The sequence below is a fragment of the Lepisosteus platostomus genome, chromosome 1 (genome assembly GCF_059453375.1).
Source record: "Lepisosteus platostomus isolate fLepPlt1 chromosome 1, fLepPlt1.hap1, whole genome shotgun sequence".
Taxonomy (NCBI): domain Eukaryota; kingdom Metazoa; phylum Chordata; class Actinopteri; order Semionotiformes; family Lepisosteidae; genus Lepisosteus; species Lepisosteus platostomus.
Window position 1 is genome coordinate 44,710,231 of NC_142611.1, and position 18,000 is coordinate 44,728,230.

Sequence of the window (18,000 nt, forward strand, 5' to 3'; positions counted from 1 at the left end):
GGTAAGAAGGAATTTATTTGATTACGTTAGAACAGTGTTTGGATTTCACGTTTGAGGAAAAAACATCTGGCCAAAAATATTAGCATGATTTGAATTATAAAAATAATCTTTCCATTGCGGATGTACAAAAATTGCTAAAGACTAGTTGGGAGTTAAGTCTTTCCCAGAGTTCCTGATCTCAGTTTAGTTTGTTTGCAGTGGCTGTTTGCAAATGTATGGAGCCCCGCACATAAAGCCATTGACAGGGGACATGAATAGGCAGAGGTAAGATTCCCAGTCCCTGGAATATCAGTGTCAAGGCCTCAGCACTGAGAGTCCAGGAGGTACAGTAGGTAGAGCCAGCCTGAGTCATTACTGCAAACTGCACCCACCAGGACTGGGCTGGACTCCTGCACAAAACCTGTATTATAAAACATGTGACTGCTGTAGTATTACTTGCACTTCTTTTCTGGGCAGCAAGTTTTATTTTATTGAGGAGATGCCAGACAGTTTTCCGAAAGGGAACTTTTGTTGAAAAGTTACAGTACTTTCCAGCTTGTAAAAGGAATAGGTTATGCAATCATTAGTGCTTAATCCTTTGCCTTGCAGGCTCATTGTTACTGTTACAGTGATATGATTCGTAATATCATGAGGACAATGCAGTTTAATGACAGGTGTTAAGTTTGTTTTTGCTTGCAGGCAACTTTGCTTTGCCAGTGTAATGTTTGGCATTGTCCGTTTAAGGCAGTCATTAATTAGAACAATACAGTTTATTTTGGATATAAAGTGCCTGTAAATGCCTAAGTCTCCTGCGTCAAATTGAATTTCTAAACCGTGTTTTGCTATAGATTTTACAAAATCTATTTTTAAACCTTATTTAATTTCTCTTTTGATTTACGTTGCATACAGATCCTTTTCTACTGATCTTGCGAATCGGTATGTTGGTCTTGGGGATGTGGCAGCCCGGTTCAGGGTTGCCAGTGTGTGACAACCAAGTGTTGCCACTTCGGTTTGACTCCTCAGAACAGCTGAACTAAACTCATTGTGAATTCAGTTCAGCTGCGTTGAGAGGTCAAGATGATCAGGAAACATAAATTTGTCTCTTTTGGGGAAGGTCATTCTATAGGAAGATATAAATATGTTGTCATTGTTTTTGGAAGTCTAAGGGAATTCACGATTTACAGCCAAAGAAGAGTATTTTATCTCATGCAAGCACAATGACAACAACGGAACAATTTAGTTAATTGTTTTTTGCTGCAAACTACTTTCAAGACCTACCCAGAGAGCCCATCTATCTAACTGATGGAGGTTACTTGTAATATTTTACAATATAAACCATAAGTAGAGGTACTTGGAAAGAGATTCCATAGTGGTAAATTGTATTTCACGTTAATCTGTCCTTTATTTGCTTGTAACCATTTTCAGGTTGAAAATTGGATTAACAAACAATTCAACATCCTAACCGTGATTTGTTTTTTTTAATTGAATCATTCATTAGCCATTTATTTACACTTCACCAGTAGATAATTGCCATCTGTCAGTCAACTCAGATCCAGGTTACAAAAACCCTTGCAGGAGGGAGTGATGAAGATCAACTACATAAATTATGAAAGTGCACTGTTGAATTGCACACTGGTTTTCAATGTATGTTTAAAGCAGAGCTGGGGTCGAACAGAGGATGAAATAAGTCTTTTTGTTCCCAGGAGGCTGTGAAAAGCGTGTTCGTGATTTTTTTGCATGGTTATTTGAGGATCCTGAGCAGCTCGAAATGACCCAGTCTTGGTCAGCCAGTTGATCACGGATTGGGGGACTCATGCTCAGAGTCAGCTAGTGGCAACTTCACTTGCACTTGCACTTCCTCAGAGCTTCTTTTCTGGTTGAGCAGGCATGTCAACTTTTCTTTTTTATCGGCACTCCTCCATACTGTTTTTTTCGAAGATGAGCATTCCTTTAAATGTAAGATCCCACCACCCACCCAATCCGGAATCAGCGCTTTTAATGTCCACTTTTTTCGTACCAAGCTGTAGCCCACAAATAAGAGACTACAAAGAAAAAAAAATATACAAGTTCTCCTAATGCATCCATCAGAGAAGAGAATGTCTCTAGCCTGACACCAGCAGGCACCACACAGCTGTGTTTTGATGCTGTGAACTGTATCACAATAGGTGCTTTATTACTTTTCCAAACAACTAAAGAGCCATACGGTTACAGGGGTGGTGGAGAGGTGGCTTGTTCACACAGACACTCTTTTGAGCCGGTCGTGTTTTGGAGCACAGAGGGTAAACAAGGTGGCAGTTACTGGGGCTGACCATTGCCAATGGCATCTGTTGTTACAGACAGGAGCGTGACTGAAACTCCTTCTGTTTTGTTTCTGTGACCCACTTTGCGTGGAAATGGTGGCGAGCAGTTCCAGAGCACAGGACAGAGTTTGTAGGAGCTTCGGTACCCCATACAGCTTGTTCCCTCCTCTGAAGCAGCTGCGACACACTGGCCTGGACAATGACCTGCTAAGACCACTCAACTCAGGAAAAGGTGCTCTTAAGGTCAAGGTGGGAATTCTGCGGCACCTCTTATTCACCTGAGCTTTATTCCAGCTGTCAGCATTGTACGGTCCCTGGGTCGGCACTGTAAAAGAGGACAGGACAGATTAATGACAAAAGGGCAACATTCTTGCTCTTAAGGGTATGGAAAATTTAGCATAACCCATCACTATTGGCTTTGGTGGGAGACGGGAGGAAATTCATAAGTTTTTCCCCTTAGTACTTAGGGTTCTCTATAACCCAGGAACCTGGGTGAGTCAGCATCACAAATGGGAAGAGTAACAACACTGTCAGGACTTCAGTAATGCCTCTTGCCCAGAATTTCAGCCATTTCTGTTTTGGCATCTCAGATACATGTTAACTGTTCTACAGTTCTTCTTCCAGATTAGTGAGCCCTGTAAGAAATAATACTTTCCTCCTTAAACAAAGATATCATTCTTTGAGCATTTGAGAATAATTGTCCAAAGGTCAACGTGCGAAACGTCTAAATGAAATATCTGAAGATTAAACCGTTATGTATCTCAATCTCTGTTAAAATGGCAAATCTCATGTTGGATAATCATGCGACTTGCTCTTGTAGAACAAACATACTGTGATGAATTGAACTGTCTTTTTCTTTTTCGCAGGAAAGGGTATGTCAATATGTGGAAGGCTAGTAGAGCACAATGGGTTTCTAACAAAAGACATAGAAGTTCTCATAACAATGAGTGACCTGAGAGAGACGGAAAGATTTTGAGGATTGCTGATAAACAGCACATGTTCTGCTGTTAATATTGACAGAGTATCTAATATGAGGCCTCATTTACTTTTCCCCCTTTTTTATCCAGTACCTTACTTTCAGTGGTCCTGAGGCTTTTTAACCACGGGCACGAAATAGAATGACATGGGAAGTGGATGCCTAATTTCTTCACTCATGTCGAATAAATTCCTTGCTTTGTTCTAAAATGCTCGAATATATTCTTAATGGTTTAACAGAGGAATCCCCTGGGGACTAGCCGGCTTTCTGGAGTGTTTTTAAAAATCTATAATGTGAAATAGCAGACATAATAAACAGGAAGCTCAGCTACACTGTTAGAGTACCATTTATCAGGACTTCTGTTAGGTAAATAAAAATGGAAATTGATTTAATTTGTACTATTTGTTAACAACAGTTGAGTATTCTTGTATTTTTAACAAATAAGAATAAGAAACAGGAGGAAATGGTGTCACTTCTTAAGTATAAGCACCATTACACTGCAATCCAAACAGGCCAAGAGGCAGATTCGCAGCCAGTAAAAAAAAAATCCTCAGTATTTTAGCAATTTCCAACACAAATCTGAAAAACCATTTTGAAAATATTGAAGAAATGTAACAATTTTTTTAATGCCACATATAAATGTGTAGTCTGTAATTCAAGAAAAATCAGTATTGGGTACAGTAGTTATGTGTTGGAAGATCATGCGAACATAGTTTAGATGGGTAGATTTATTGGCTTGTGAAACACAAATAGATGTTAAAAATGGAAACATATTAAAAACAATCAGAAACACAATTATACAACTGTAAACAGGGTAGTAATTGTATGCTAAGTTAAAGTAAAGAAGAAGGTAATAGCACATCTCACTGCAGCAATGTCAGGGACTGCAGGCTGGGTCAATTTAGGTATATTTGTGTATGGGTATGTCAATTAAAGTATGTTTTTTTTTAAATGGAGCAGCTTTTAAATAAACCAGTTTCAGCGGTGTTCATTTGTTTTTCTAAATTGTTCCAGATTTCTGTATATTTATGTTTAATTTAGGTAAATTTAGAACTTAAATGAAAAACTATTAAGGTTTAGCAGTTTGGATTATATTTTACCTTCTAATAAGATTCTAACAAACAGTTCTTTGTCAAAGTTAGGTGATATTTATATTTGGTAGGCCAGATTGTTTTCCTTGAGAACACTTTTCTGAATGAAGAAAAAGTACTGGTTTTTGTTTTAAAGGTAAATTTATGCATTGAGAGAGAATTTGGCAATGTACTGGAAATGCCTTTGAGTTTAGTGTTTCATTACTTAGCCAAGTGTATGAAAATAAATCCTTTCCGAAACATATTTCTTCAAAGGTATTCAAGGAACGTTTTCAAGCATCATGCTGTGATTTCTCCTGTCCTGTCCACTTCTGAATGATTGAAATTCTTATTATAATTTAAGTAAATATTCCAAAAAGGATGAGGCACAGAAACAGTTAATGGATAAGACAGCGGCCCCTAAATTGTGGAGAGAGAAGAGGAGATCATAATATTTTAAATGGGCAAAGTTTAAGTGATCACTTACAAATGTGGTTTTTCATTGGTCTGTCAGCGGCGTCAACTGTAGCAGAGTGTCTTCCGCAGAAATCAGTTTTACCATCTGGCAAAGTCACACTCTGAGCCCAGCATACATGAGGAAACTTGTTACACTCTTTCTTCATGTATCAATGCCAGCTGCTGCGCTTCCAGAAACAAGCAAGCATGTTTGCTGAAAACGTTTCTCAGACTAGAAGCCAGGAAATATGACTGCTAGCTTCTGGAAATGCAGAACCAGCCATCTTACACGACGAAGGAGTGTATCAGGAAAAATGTTTGCCCCGGTACGCTGGGCTTTACATCTTTCTCCATCTCAGTTCCTGTAACCTAGAAGAGGCAGCCGGCAGCACATCAGCACCCCTGACTCATCCACACCACTCTCTCTCTCTGTCTGCTCTCCAGTTTGTGCGGGCCGCGGCTACAGCGCTGCAGGCAGGGACGCCGGGCCGGAGGAGAGCAGGGGCGGCAGGAGGAAAGACGGGCGGGAGAAGTCGGCGCTGAGGGAACGGCCAACTCCCAAGGGAATGCGTTATGACCTCTGTGGTGGTCGTTGATGGCGGAGGTCCGGTGGTGGAGTATGTCAGTGCGATGGAGAACCCACAGCAGGTAACTGAACATCAGAAGTATGTAGAGGTCAGTGGATCGATTGAAAAAAGTCCTGGTCCAGACACAGCCATCATTACGCGAGCAAGCATGAACATACAGCATGTAACCGAGAGTTGTGGAATAGGCAAGGAACTAACTTTGTTATATAGATGCTTAGTTTATGGAAGGTTATATGTAATGTTTTAAGAGATTTCAAATTTGGCACCAGAAAGGAAACCTGAAAGTTCAATATCATATTTAGGTCACATCGAAGTGCCACAATGTGTTTTTTTCCCATATAAACACTGCTGTTTTATTTGGCAAACGGAGTTCATAATTGCATTCCTGAAGAAAAAGAAGCTTCACCACTTAGCTAGAGTACTATAGTTCTGCAGTTGTTTAAAGGAAAACAAAACCTCAAAACAAAAGGATTGGGCAATAGTGTTGTCCAGCTGTACAATAAATATGTATATATGTATTTTTTTCAGAAGTGCTCATCTTGATGCTGTTTAAAAATGAAATAATATTTATAAAGTTACTTCCTTCTACAGAACAGAAGTACTGTAGTAGCTTGTTTGTTCAAAAGGCACGATATCCTTGTGTTTGCCGAGTACAATGGTAGCTCTGTACCCCTGCATAGGAAGTGGTCATGGCTTATTACATATTAACAGTGAGTTTTCCAGGATTGTTTCTTAAAAACATTGTTTTTCACATGTAATTAAACTGTTTTTATTATTGTCTGCATTAGGAGTAACAGTTCATAAAGCAATTTTTCCGTGTTCAGATTTTTCCTCTTTGAAATACATTTGGATTTTTGCTCCTTTAATGGAGGACCCCTTGCTATTTATTTAAGAGGGAATTGACTAAACGAAGTCTGTCTTTTATTTACTTCTGGAAATACCAGTCAGAAAAGGCAGTTTTCCAATTATTGTGGGCTTGCACAGAATGCATGATATTTGAAGCAGAGAAGTTAAAGAACTGCTGCAAGTATTTTTGATAATGCCTATCAGGTAGTGATGATCTTTCACCAGGACAATCCTTTCTACTACAACATTGAGGGGTAATGTGTTAAAATATGATCAAGCACTTGGATTATAATAATACTTTGACACACTAAAACAACAACAAAAGCAACTACCACAAGACCAAAGCAGCAGAATCGAAAGATGATGAAAAAATCAATTCTGTAGTAGCCTTTCTAAAAACAAAGCCCAGTGAAGTACTTAGACACAGTACAAATCCTTGGTGTAAATAGAAGTATTGATGACTTTTTGTGTACCAATTTGTTCACCAATAAAATACAAAACCATTTAAACTCTTCAAATTAAATGCTTGAATAGTCTTGTTTGCGTATGTGCTTTTTGGCTTATTCCTAATTATGTAGTCTGGGCAATGCGTTTGGAAGTATTCAATTTATCACAACCTGAAGCTGAAGAAAAGGGATCAAAATGAAACAAAAAGGCCCAAGTTCTTTCCAGCCTTTTTGCGGTATTTGTAAAACAGGAAATCAATGTCCTCTTCTTTGATCGCAGGACTGTGATGTACGTTTGGCAGGGCAGAGGCAGTGTTGGAAAGTGGGAGTAAACTGGAGAAAAGAGCTCTTCTGAGCTGGAGCCAAAGTGTACACACACTTTAATTCTCAGAGGCAAACAGAGCCCTGAGTATCCAGTGGCTGGACCCTGCTGTTGACCTAGCTGAAGTGGGGCAATCATTATTCTTGGCTGATTTTTATCTGTCACAATTAATAATACAGTTATGGAAAGAAAACATTTTAAATGTAGCCCTTGAATTAACAGTTAGCCATAGGGGAAAAAATGTGAATAGTGTCTTAATCACTATTAGAACGTATTTAAAAAGAGATCTTTTCACACTCTCCTTTAATTCCATCATTCTTTTATTTGCAATTTGCCTTTCTGATCTAAATGTCAGAATACGTAAATTAAATCATTTCCATCGTATTGTTGCTGAATTCACAGGTTGGTCTGACAATGCCTGGTGAAATTAAAAGGTTTTTAGTTTTTTTTTTCAGTAATACTAGTGGGACTTGAGGCCTGCTGTTTCTGTTTGCGTAGTCTCAGGTCAGTCTATTTTGCTTTGACCAGTTTTGCCACAACAAACTGATACAACTTTCTTTTTGTTATAGTAATCCTGTTTCCATGTTTTGAAATTGAAACACAATGTGTGAATTTAAACTCTCAATTTCAGCAGCATGTCACAAAACCGCTGGAAGTTAATGAATTGCAATTCTTGTATGTGTACAACTACAGGATCTTTTTTTAAGGATTAGAAACTCTATACTACTGATTGTCTCAATACTGGAATTATACACTTTCTTACAGAATTAAAATTGTATTGGAGTCAACCAATTCATTCTTTTTGTATACCACAACAGCCAGGCTGTCCTTTTAACATAATTGTGTTTGCTGACCTCAAACACCCCTCTCTTGTTAAATGTTGACAAATGATACTGGATGGAAAAGGGAGACTCAGCATGCTAAGAGTCTTGGCATACGAAATGCTAAACTGGCTAGTTTTTGGCATGTGATCTACTGGCACACTGTAGGACAAGCACATTCTGACCATGGGAACTGTGAAAGCTGACATACGCTGGCACTGTGATAGCCTATATGAGCTGTAGGAAATGACATTTACATGTGTGGTCAATTACTAAGATATTTTCACACATTCTGTCTTGCAGTTGATTTCAGTTCTAATTACTAGCCCTTGGTGGTTCCTAAGATTAGTTTAATTTACAATAGTCTACACTGAAAATCAAGTCCAGAGCCCTACAGCGAGCAGCCTTGATACAGAGATATGGAGATGGCAACAAAAGACAAAGCAGGTGTTTAGACATGTGTATGTGCTCGCTTGTACTTGTGGGCTGGATGCTGAGGGGTTTGTAGAAGGCTCGTGTTTATATTGCATGTGTGGGGTTGTCAGGCTAGACAGTCTTACTGTTTTTTGTAGATCCTCATTTGAGCGATTTTGCAATTTGTCAGTGTTTTTTTTTTAAACCACTGTGGTTTTTAATCTGTTAGAAAGATGGTGTTTGATAAACCTTTAAATATCATGTTTTATTGTGCACAGGCATTAAGCGCCAATTTTTATCTTGTCAAAGGCATAATGATGAATTTAGAAATTGCCATCTTTGGAAGCAGTTTTGAAACCCTTCTTGTCTTAGTCCCTTGGAGAATATGGAGTCATATGTCACCCCAACCAAAGAAATTTATCATTGGCTAAGTCTAAAGGAGCAGTGAGCTTAGATATGTTTTAGTCTGTGTTACACCTTGATGAACCAAATAATCTTACTGAGGTCAACACGGAATGGAGTTTTAGTGGCTTCTCCCTCATTTTCTGTAACCACCGGTTGAGAAACCCAGCATGTTATAAACGGTACTCTGCAGAACGAGGGGTATGTACTTAAGTTATTTTAGTCAGGATTCAAAAACTCAGGAACCTTGTGCATAGAACTGACTGTAAGCAGGGTAATTTTAACATTCTTCCTTTCCAAGCAATTAATTTCCATTAGCTTTCTAAAATACACTGGGAAACGAATTCATCTAGTTTAAAGTTTATGTGAGATATATGTCAGACATAATTTTCCACCATCTCAATAATTCCTTTTGAATCTATAAGGCATCACTGGACAGTACTGTCATCAGCCGGAATTTATTTTGAGGAAAAACATTCTTTTTCAACATGATACAAATAATAATGTCTTAGTGTTATCATTATTTTATCTGGTTTACCTGCTCAAACTTTGGCCTGTTTTCTTCATAATGTTTGTGCACAGGAATACTAGAGGACACAAAGTGCCTACGAGTTTGAAGTGTCCTCCAGTATTGCTTAGATTTTTATGTAAATAACCAGAAGATCCTATTGAATCAAACTTTCATGTAACTGCATTTCTCTTTCACAATTTCAACATTTTTATATTGTATAGTTGCAAAGCGCCCGACCTGTTCTGCTTAATAGGTGACTATACTTGAATCTTAAGACCACTATTTCAACAGGAACACCATTGCCTGTATTTTGTAATAATATACTAGTGCCTTTAGAAGCAGTCATCTCAAATCACTTCAAAATACACAAAATCACAACAATAAGATTAAAGAAAATAAAACAAATAGGTTTTAGAAAACAGAACAATCATGAAAAAGTCATTCTGAAAAGTATAGATTTAGGCTAGATTTACAAACATCAAGTGTTACTGAATCAACGAAAGGCCCATAGGCATAGTCACCCACAGACTGGCGATGAACAGTAGGAATGCATAATAAACTGGAATCTTCTGAGTGAAGGTCACATGGAGGACAGTAAACGCACATCCAGTAGATACTAGACACTCATGCCATGTACTAAGTGTAGTTTTAGTGACTTCTGCAACTAGGGTGTTACCATAATCAGTCCTTGAAAGTTTTTCCACTACAGTCATGGAGAGTGTAAGGCAGGTTGGCAGTATTTCTCAGATGGAAAAACAAAGGTGCTTAGAAATTCTGTGCTTAAGGTTCAAAAAGTCAATCCAGGAATGAAAACCACCTCCAAATTCTTCATTTTGGATTGAAATGCAAGCATAGTGCCTTGCTTACATCATTGGTTTTACAGATGGGGGAACCCAACAGCATGACCTCAGTCTTGTGTTGAAAGGGACTTTTCTGCTAAAATTTAGATTCTTTCATTCTTTCCTTCCCAAAAAATGAGCGTTTTTATTTTTCTCCAAGCAGGCAGTACTGTAGTGCTGTGTTTGGCTGGTGTCCAGTGTCTGTGGATTAGAACTGAAAGCTGAGGTGTGATGGTGGGTGTGCTGTTCTGGCAGGAGGAGGTTCAGGGGGAGGAGTATCCCGCAGTGATTGTGGAGCAGGTCCCCAGCGCTCGTCTGGAGCAGTGTTACGCAGCACAGGTCCTGGTGTACGATGACGAAACCTACCTGATGCAAGACGTCGCAGAGGAGCAGGAGATAGAAACTGAAATCGTGGAGTCCGGTAGGACCTGTTTGACTTTCTTTGCATAAACACAGAGAGGGGCGCTAACCATAAACAGATACAAAGGTGGTTCTCTAATTTAAAAAATGTAGAAAATATAAATACTGTATTCCTTCTGTTCAAGCTTTCAAGTCTTAACTTTATTGTGAGGGAATGATGTGAGAGGAAGTGAAACCAGCATCGCTTAATTTATATTATTTTCGGAGTAAAAACCACTCACTCCAGTAGAGAACTTTTTTTTAGTAATGGGAACCAAACTGCGTTTAGAAATGGTCATCATGTTTTCCTCATAAAAATCAAGCCTCATAAATTTTCCCCAGAGTCTTTCACGACTGACATTACTTAAAATAGCTGCTCTGTCAAAACTGTTTATTTTTTTATTGTAAAAACTGTAGATGTTAATGGCAAACGTCACGTTTACATCGTAATGCCTTGTTTTGGTGAATTTCGGCCTCCACCTCTCACGCATTAATATGAAGTTGACTTTTACTACAGATTACGTGTGCTGCAAGGCAGCTCTCTCATCCAGGAAGTGCCATTTGAGTCAATGCTGTTCTGTGCACAGAATTAAACTCCAGTAATACAGTGTAATTAGCATGTAGATTGACAATTAATATTTCTTGTCTAATCCCTAATTGAGCCTTCTGTAACATTTAATTACTTTACAAGAAAATATGTAATAAATGTGCGTGAGGTGTCTTTATTGGCTCATTTTGTTACTAGTATTTTTGGGACAACCAGTGAATAGATGTTATTTGACTGTAACATATGTACACTTGGTTTCCTACTGACCACATTCCTCATCTTACACAATCACTTGTAGCTAAATCTATTGAGTCACTACGGCGGAAACCAGCGGCAGTTTGAATTGTTTCTCATTTGCCTGTTATTCCGACTAATCCGAAAAAGCTTTTTCATGTGTTTTGGCTCATTCCATGTCCCACCCTTTTTTTCTTTACAAAATGCTGCTAGAGGATGCCTCTGAGAGATCATGCATTTTAAGACTTTTTTCAGAGCCATTCTATTCATTCTGAAGACCCCACTTTCTGAGCACGCCACAACTCTCTTCCTAGTATTGACTTATATAGGCTTTATGTGATGTTATGTTTTATCAACTGGTTCTTAAGCATTCAAAACCAAAGAGCCTTAAAAAAACAATTTCTGAATTCACAATTAGTGTTCTTCATCCATGGGCTACTTACTGTATATAGTACCCTTCCAAAAAATAATCGGGACATTGGAGTGACAACTGTTCCTTTTACTTTAAAATCAATTTTTATGAGTGATTAGAAGAATGTATGCTTTATTTTTGAGTAATTGTATACATGCATTTGACTGTATTTGAACAAATACTATGTGTTCAATCCAGTGACTATATGTTTTGGGACACATTCACATTAAGTAGATTTCAGAGTAAAATTTGGTATTTCGCTTCATACTCCTTTGAAGCAATAACAATATGAAGTCTGTAAATAATTTCACCAAATTTTTTGCAATCATTTGAGATGCGTTACCGCAGATCATCAGTTATTGCTTATTTTTAGGGTGTTCTGACTTCAGTATTTTTCTTCAGCATGTAAAACGTTTGTCTCAATTGGATTGAATTCTGGAAATTTACTTGGCCAGTCAGTTTTTCATGATAAACTGGCCTTGACCATATGTTTTGGGTCATTGTCATGCTTCATGGTCAAGCTCCTCAATAAGTACAGCAGCATTTTATTCTACATAAGCCGATGAAATGTTTCTATAGACTTCAGAATTCATTCTGCTGCTGCCACCATTAGTTACACAAAATCCATAAAGACTACTGTAAGTGAGTCAGCCATGCATGAACAAGCCGGAATATGCTTCACAGATGACACTATTCTTTGGAGTATCTGCATTTCCTTTTTCTACACTTTAATCTTCCCATCACTTTGGTGAGGGTTTATGTTGGTATCATCCATCCATAAATGGGATTGTGTGTAGAGGGAAACAATTCAAAAAGTTATTGCTTAAATTAATTGGTTACAATCAATGTAATTGTACAATGTACATTGGTTACATTACTTAAGTTACGTAACTTTAATTTTGTGATTTTGTGCCCCCCCCCGGTGAGCTTATAGAAAAGACAATTCATTGCCAGCAACTACTGCTGCATGCTGTATTGTTGTGCATTTGACAAATAACCTTTGATTGATTGATTGATCTGTGTAGTACAGACTATAAAGAAACAAGTACTAGGTTTATTCCATGCTGAAAAGAGAAGAGAGAAAACACAACGTTTCGGCTGTGAAGCCTTCCAAAACGTTGTTTTCTCACTTCTCTTTTCACAGAAGCTGCGAAAGACAAGCTAAAAGCAATGCCATGTTTTGTCTAGTACACTGCTGCTAAAGTTGGTCTTACTGTACGTACAGTTACACTTTAGCCAATAATGACTTTAGGGTTTTTAATTTCCTCAGCAGAGCTTTTCTGCTATCTGGTAGCTGTTGCTCACTGCCTGTCATACACTGTAAAGCAGCCCTGATCAAACAGTATAATCTAAAGTGGAGATGTAATAACCTATTGCATGTATTGGGGGTCAAAGTATTAGATAATAGATAATTTAGTACACTGACTTTTGTTTTGTGTTACTACCATGACTTTATTAAGGAATATTAATATTAAGTTGTTTACACATACAAAGACACTGCATGATATTTTTTCATAAATATTACCAAGGGGAGCACTGCGACTGACAATACTAACATAGTGTGAACATTTAAGTACTGATTTATTAGTTCATTTTGTAGGTTTTTGTTATGGTTTGAAATAAGAAAAAAATCAAATAAGAACCATTGGATATCTACTATTTAATTATAAACTCTGATTTAGGCACCTAAGTGGCTGTTGTAGAACCAGTTAAAGGCCACATTAGTAAGAGAGTTCATTGGGCAAAAGTGATTTCGGCCGCTGTACAGTACGTCAAGCTAGTGAAAAATCCTAAAATAATACAGAAAGAAACTAATATCAAGAGAAACATTCTTTATGCCATTGGGATGTTGGAGGCCAGACTAATTCTGCACATGGCGGCTTGCAGCTGAGGGTGTTCACAGCCAGCAGTTTCTAACCTTGTTAGAAGAAAATGCTATAGTCAAATCTGGGACACTACAGTGTCATACAATGTAATGTCTTGTCAAGATCACTGGACAGGCCCAGGGGTGATGGACTGTACCAGACAGCACAGCACTACAATAATCAAGTCCTGGGACCTCACCTGTTGCTCTTCCTGTGGGCTCTTTGTGATGGGACAGCACATGTCCTCGGGCTGCTTATGTGACAATGTCTTTCTGGTGAGGAGAGAATGTAGCATTTGTTTGATGAATGCCATATTCACTAGACCTGACCCCCATTGAACAGCTGTGGGAAGAGCTGTGATAAAATATTGGTATACCTGCTAAAAATGATGATCTTTCTGAGAATTTTGTGAATTTATTGTAGTTGCACTGAATTTGTTTACAAAATGTATTATAAGTGAGATGTTTCTTTTGATGTTCGGTTTACTTGGTATAGATAGAATTTTGAGAAGAGTGATAGACTGAAGTAGACCGTTCATGACAACCGTAAAATATAACACTGAGTTCAAATTCTGATGTTTCCCTCATCTTTGAGTGGTTACAGTACAAACAAAATGGAACAGCATTCAGAACTGCATTCTGTATTAGTGCTAAACTTTCTAGATGTTGCATTTTGTTACACATTAAGGGTAGAGTACATGTGATTGTAAATACCTATCCATGAAGTTAGTGTTACTCCGAAGATAACTTGGGCAATTCTGGAAATCATGCAAACCTTCAGTTTTTCATCAGGACTTCATCAGGAATCAGTCAGAGAGCACAGGAGGACACATCTGAGCTGACTGTCCATGGAATTGAGGGTATAGTCAGAGAAATACCTTTGTCATGTGAGGTAAACAGTTGTGCTGTATAGTTTCAGTGCCTTCATGTTAGAGTTCAAGCATGGGCAGTAAGATATTTCTAATAAAATTATTTTAAATTTAGGAATGAGTTGATTTTCCTAGTACAAGGTCTGGATTTTAAAACATTTGATGTGATATAGTCATATTGTGCTTGCACAAAAAATATAACATCATTTTTTACAAAGCTGTTAAGTTAAAAAAGTTTTGTACATAACGGTAAAGATATTAATATTTTCCTGGATGTAACTGCTGTATATACAGTACATGACTAAGGGCTTTGTGTGTGTGGAATCTTTTACTTCTCATTTATATATATTTAAAACTCTATTTTTTACCAGCTAGATCTATAAAACCTTACCTGTAGGGCACTGACAGCTGTAATAAAAGTAACGTTTATTTTTATGCATTTTAACTACCAGGTGATACAGTTGTTTGCTTTAGATTAATTACCGGCCTTGGTAATCTCCATCTTCCATAAGAACTGTGTAAAGATATGTATTAAAATGAAATATTAGTTTCTTATGAAAGGAACAGAAAGTGGGTGTATCTTGTGCTATTGTAAAACTAGAACGGAATGAAGGACTAATAGCTTTGGTTATATTAATGGCCTGCTATTATTGTGTGTTGGTAGATACACTATGTGTGTTCAAAAGCTTTGAAAAATATGGTTTGTGCACTTTTTAATACTTTAATTCTTAATGTCCTCTACCTTTCTGTTAAATTATCCATTAAAATATATATTTTTTAATCAAGAAGCAGATTTGACCAAAGTTACTAAATTGCAAGACTATATTTTAGTTGTACGGTTATACTGTACATCTGTTCAGATAACAACTTTTTTGTTTTACTTCCCAATTTCCAAGCAGAATGCCAACTGCTGTCTCCATCCTGTGGCTATCTCTAGCATCACACCTAATGTTTGAACTATATTAGTTGATTTATCAATGATTATTCAGGAACAAAAAGTTATTTAACTTAAAAAAAAAAATTAAAGACAATACCTTTAGGAAATCTGAATTCTTGGATGAGGCCCACTTGTAGTCTTCTTTGTTTTAAACTAAAAAAGGGCAACTCCTTTAACCTGTAAGTGTAACACTTTTATTTCAACCCTGGAATATACTGTATCTAGTTGCTCTCCTCTGGATGAATTCCAGAACATCAGTGTTTTTTGTAACATAGTGACCAGAATTGTACATATTGTTCTAAATGAAGCCTTACTTCATAACCTTTAATTTTAATTCTGTATTTTTAACTTTATATCCTAACATTGGATACCTGTCTTATTGCTCCGCACATTGTCCATGTGTCAGCTTAAACACCTTTTTCTTAAGTAGAATCTTCAAACTTAGAATTTGCTATTTTATATATTGTTTGCTGCTTGCGTGTAATATTCTGCACTTGTGTAAAAATCTTGAATTTGATCAAAATCTTTTCTAATTTCATTTGCTGCTTTTATTGTGCTTGTGGATTCTTCTATTTTCTAAGGTCTGCTAACATGAATAATTTACTAACTAGACCCAAATCTAGATCATGGATATAAATTAGAAAGATTGGTGGTCCTCATATGGACCCCTGTTGTACGCCACTAATTACATCACCCCAGTTTGAGCATTTACCCCTTATTTAGCTCGGTTATTTAAATCAATTGAGGATAAAACATTGTCTAATAAGGTATGAAGAGATACAGTATTCACCTGTTTCTAAATTTCTAAACAGTGAAGAGGTTTTTTTCTAGAAACTGTTGTGATTACATGGTCAGGCTAGTTCAATGTGTTAAAGGGATGGAAAGGGTGAGTTTACATAGTTGAAATTTAACCCTTCTAGTGTGTGTATATTAGCTGGTTACTGACTATAATGCTAATCAGAGGAAGCAAAAATATTTTTATTTATAAATTCAGATTATATTTATGAGTAACAAACAATAAATGTAAAAATACAAGATGTTTTCTGGCTTTAATTTTAAAGCACAATCTGAATTCACCTTTGTTACAGTTCTTTAAAACAAGTGCTTTCATTTTTTAAATTTTATGTTCATTATTATATGTCTTTGCTGGATTCTTGTAAATTGTATTTTTCAATTCAAGGAAAGCAATGAAAAGCTGTCAAGAGCTTTTGATTGACTTGCATCAGATTTCAAAGGTTTTGTTCAGATTTGTGCAAGGAAAACAGCTCATGATTGGCACCCTACCTCTAGAGGGACATCTAGTGGTATTTCAGGAGAACTACCAGTGGAGACAGAAAAGCTACAAAGGAGTTCTAGTAGTTCAAGTTCAAGGTTTATTGCCATTTGTAATAAGTGCGTTTCAATTTTTTTTCGTGCTTGTTCTGTCAGTGTACAAACAAATAAAGACATCAATAAATAAAAGCAATAGGCATGAAGTACAAATACAGTACCTTCCAATACACAATACAACATACAATATATATTTTACACTATACAATAGTAAACAAAAAGAATGTACAGTATACAGTGCACAACTGCTACATTCAACAGGTCGTGGTAGTGGCTAGTAGTCAGTCTACTGCTAGGTATTAGCTATTCAAGAAACTGCTTGGCGATCTGTGTTTTGATGCTACATTACCGCCTGCCAGACCTGACACTGTCAACAGTGTGTAAAATTGTATACTTCTTTCATTTTTCTGCTTTTAATGCTTATTCACAGTCACTTACAATGCTTTCCTGAAAATCCCCCTTTTTAAAAAATAGACCATATACAGGATTGAGATAGGGACAGTAAAGTATTTTTTGATAATTTTAATAAAATGTTAAAATATGAAAGAAAACATACTTGGATTTTTCATGTGACCTGCACCACCAATAATATATATATATATATTTTACTTTAATTGTTTCTTTTATGATTTACTATTAACATTTGATGAAGGGTCATTAAATTGTATATTACAGTAGGTAGACAATAGCAGATCTACATACAGAAAGTTAGTTAAATCATGATCAGAAATTAACAATTTGGAAATTACTTTTAACCTGCGTTATAAGAAGCTAAGCCGCCCGCCCAGGAATTCGACAACTGGACAATTTTCCACACTGATGCACCCAGCAACACAAAAATACTGAAGATGGGGTACCTAAGGTTTGTGGGACTACTGAAATTCTAGATAGCAGTTTTAGATCTTAAAAGCACTCCAAAATGAGATGCATTTTATGTACAAGCACCACACACTGCCCTTACAAAAGGGTGTACTGTGTATCTCAGCAAATGTTCATGTTTAAACTTACATTTTTGGCTTTGTTTTCGTGCTTGAGCTCTTTTTGTTTAATCCTTTTTTAACTAAATAAATCAGTTGATGTCTCATTTACGGCAATACAGAAAACAAAGTAATGAAAGAAGATAAAAATGAAAATACCCTGAGATGCAAGGCTAGATAGTTTCAGCTTACTTTGTAACTTATTCCAGTTTTTAGTAGCAGCAAAATGAAATGACTGGTATCCCAAAATGTAAGTTAAGAACATAACAAAGGTTACAAATGTGCCAATCGGGCAGATTTAGTAGTAATTAAATGATCTGCTAAACTCATTTACACATTTCTTAAAAGGCTTCAAAAACATGGCTGCTTAGGTTGTTCCACACTTCCACAACCATTTGGGTAAAGAAGTGTCTGCTGTTCTCGACATTAAATGCACTGTCATTTTCAAATTCCATCTTGCTTT

General features: G+C 36.9%; 1 protein-coding gene across 5 annotated transcripts in view; it reads left to right on the top strand.

Moving 5' to 3' along the window:
* The window catches only part of LOC148678008 (ETS-related transcription factor Elf-2-like), a 54,809-nt gene that overhangs the window by 22,239 nt on the left and 14,570 nt on the right, over positions 1-18,000 (top strand). For all 5 annotated transcript variants that reach the window (XM_088629994.1, XM_088630016.1, XM_088630025.1 and 2 more), the window contains exons 2-3: positions 5,226-5,429; positions 10,225-10,390. In XM_088629994.1, the coding sequence (XP_088486120.1) occupies positions 5,355-5,429; positions 10,225-10,390 (241 nt within the window). In that variant the 5' untranslated portion in view covers positions 5,226-5,354. The remainder of the gene's footprint in view (positions 1-5,225; positions 5,430-10,224; positions 10,391-18,000) is intronic.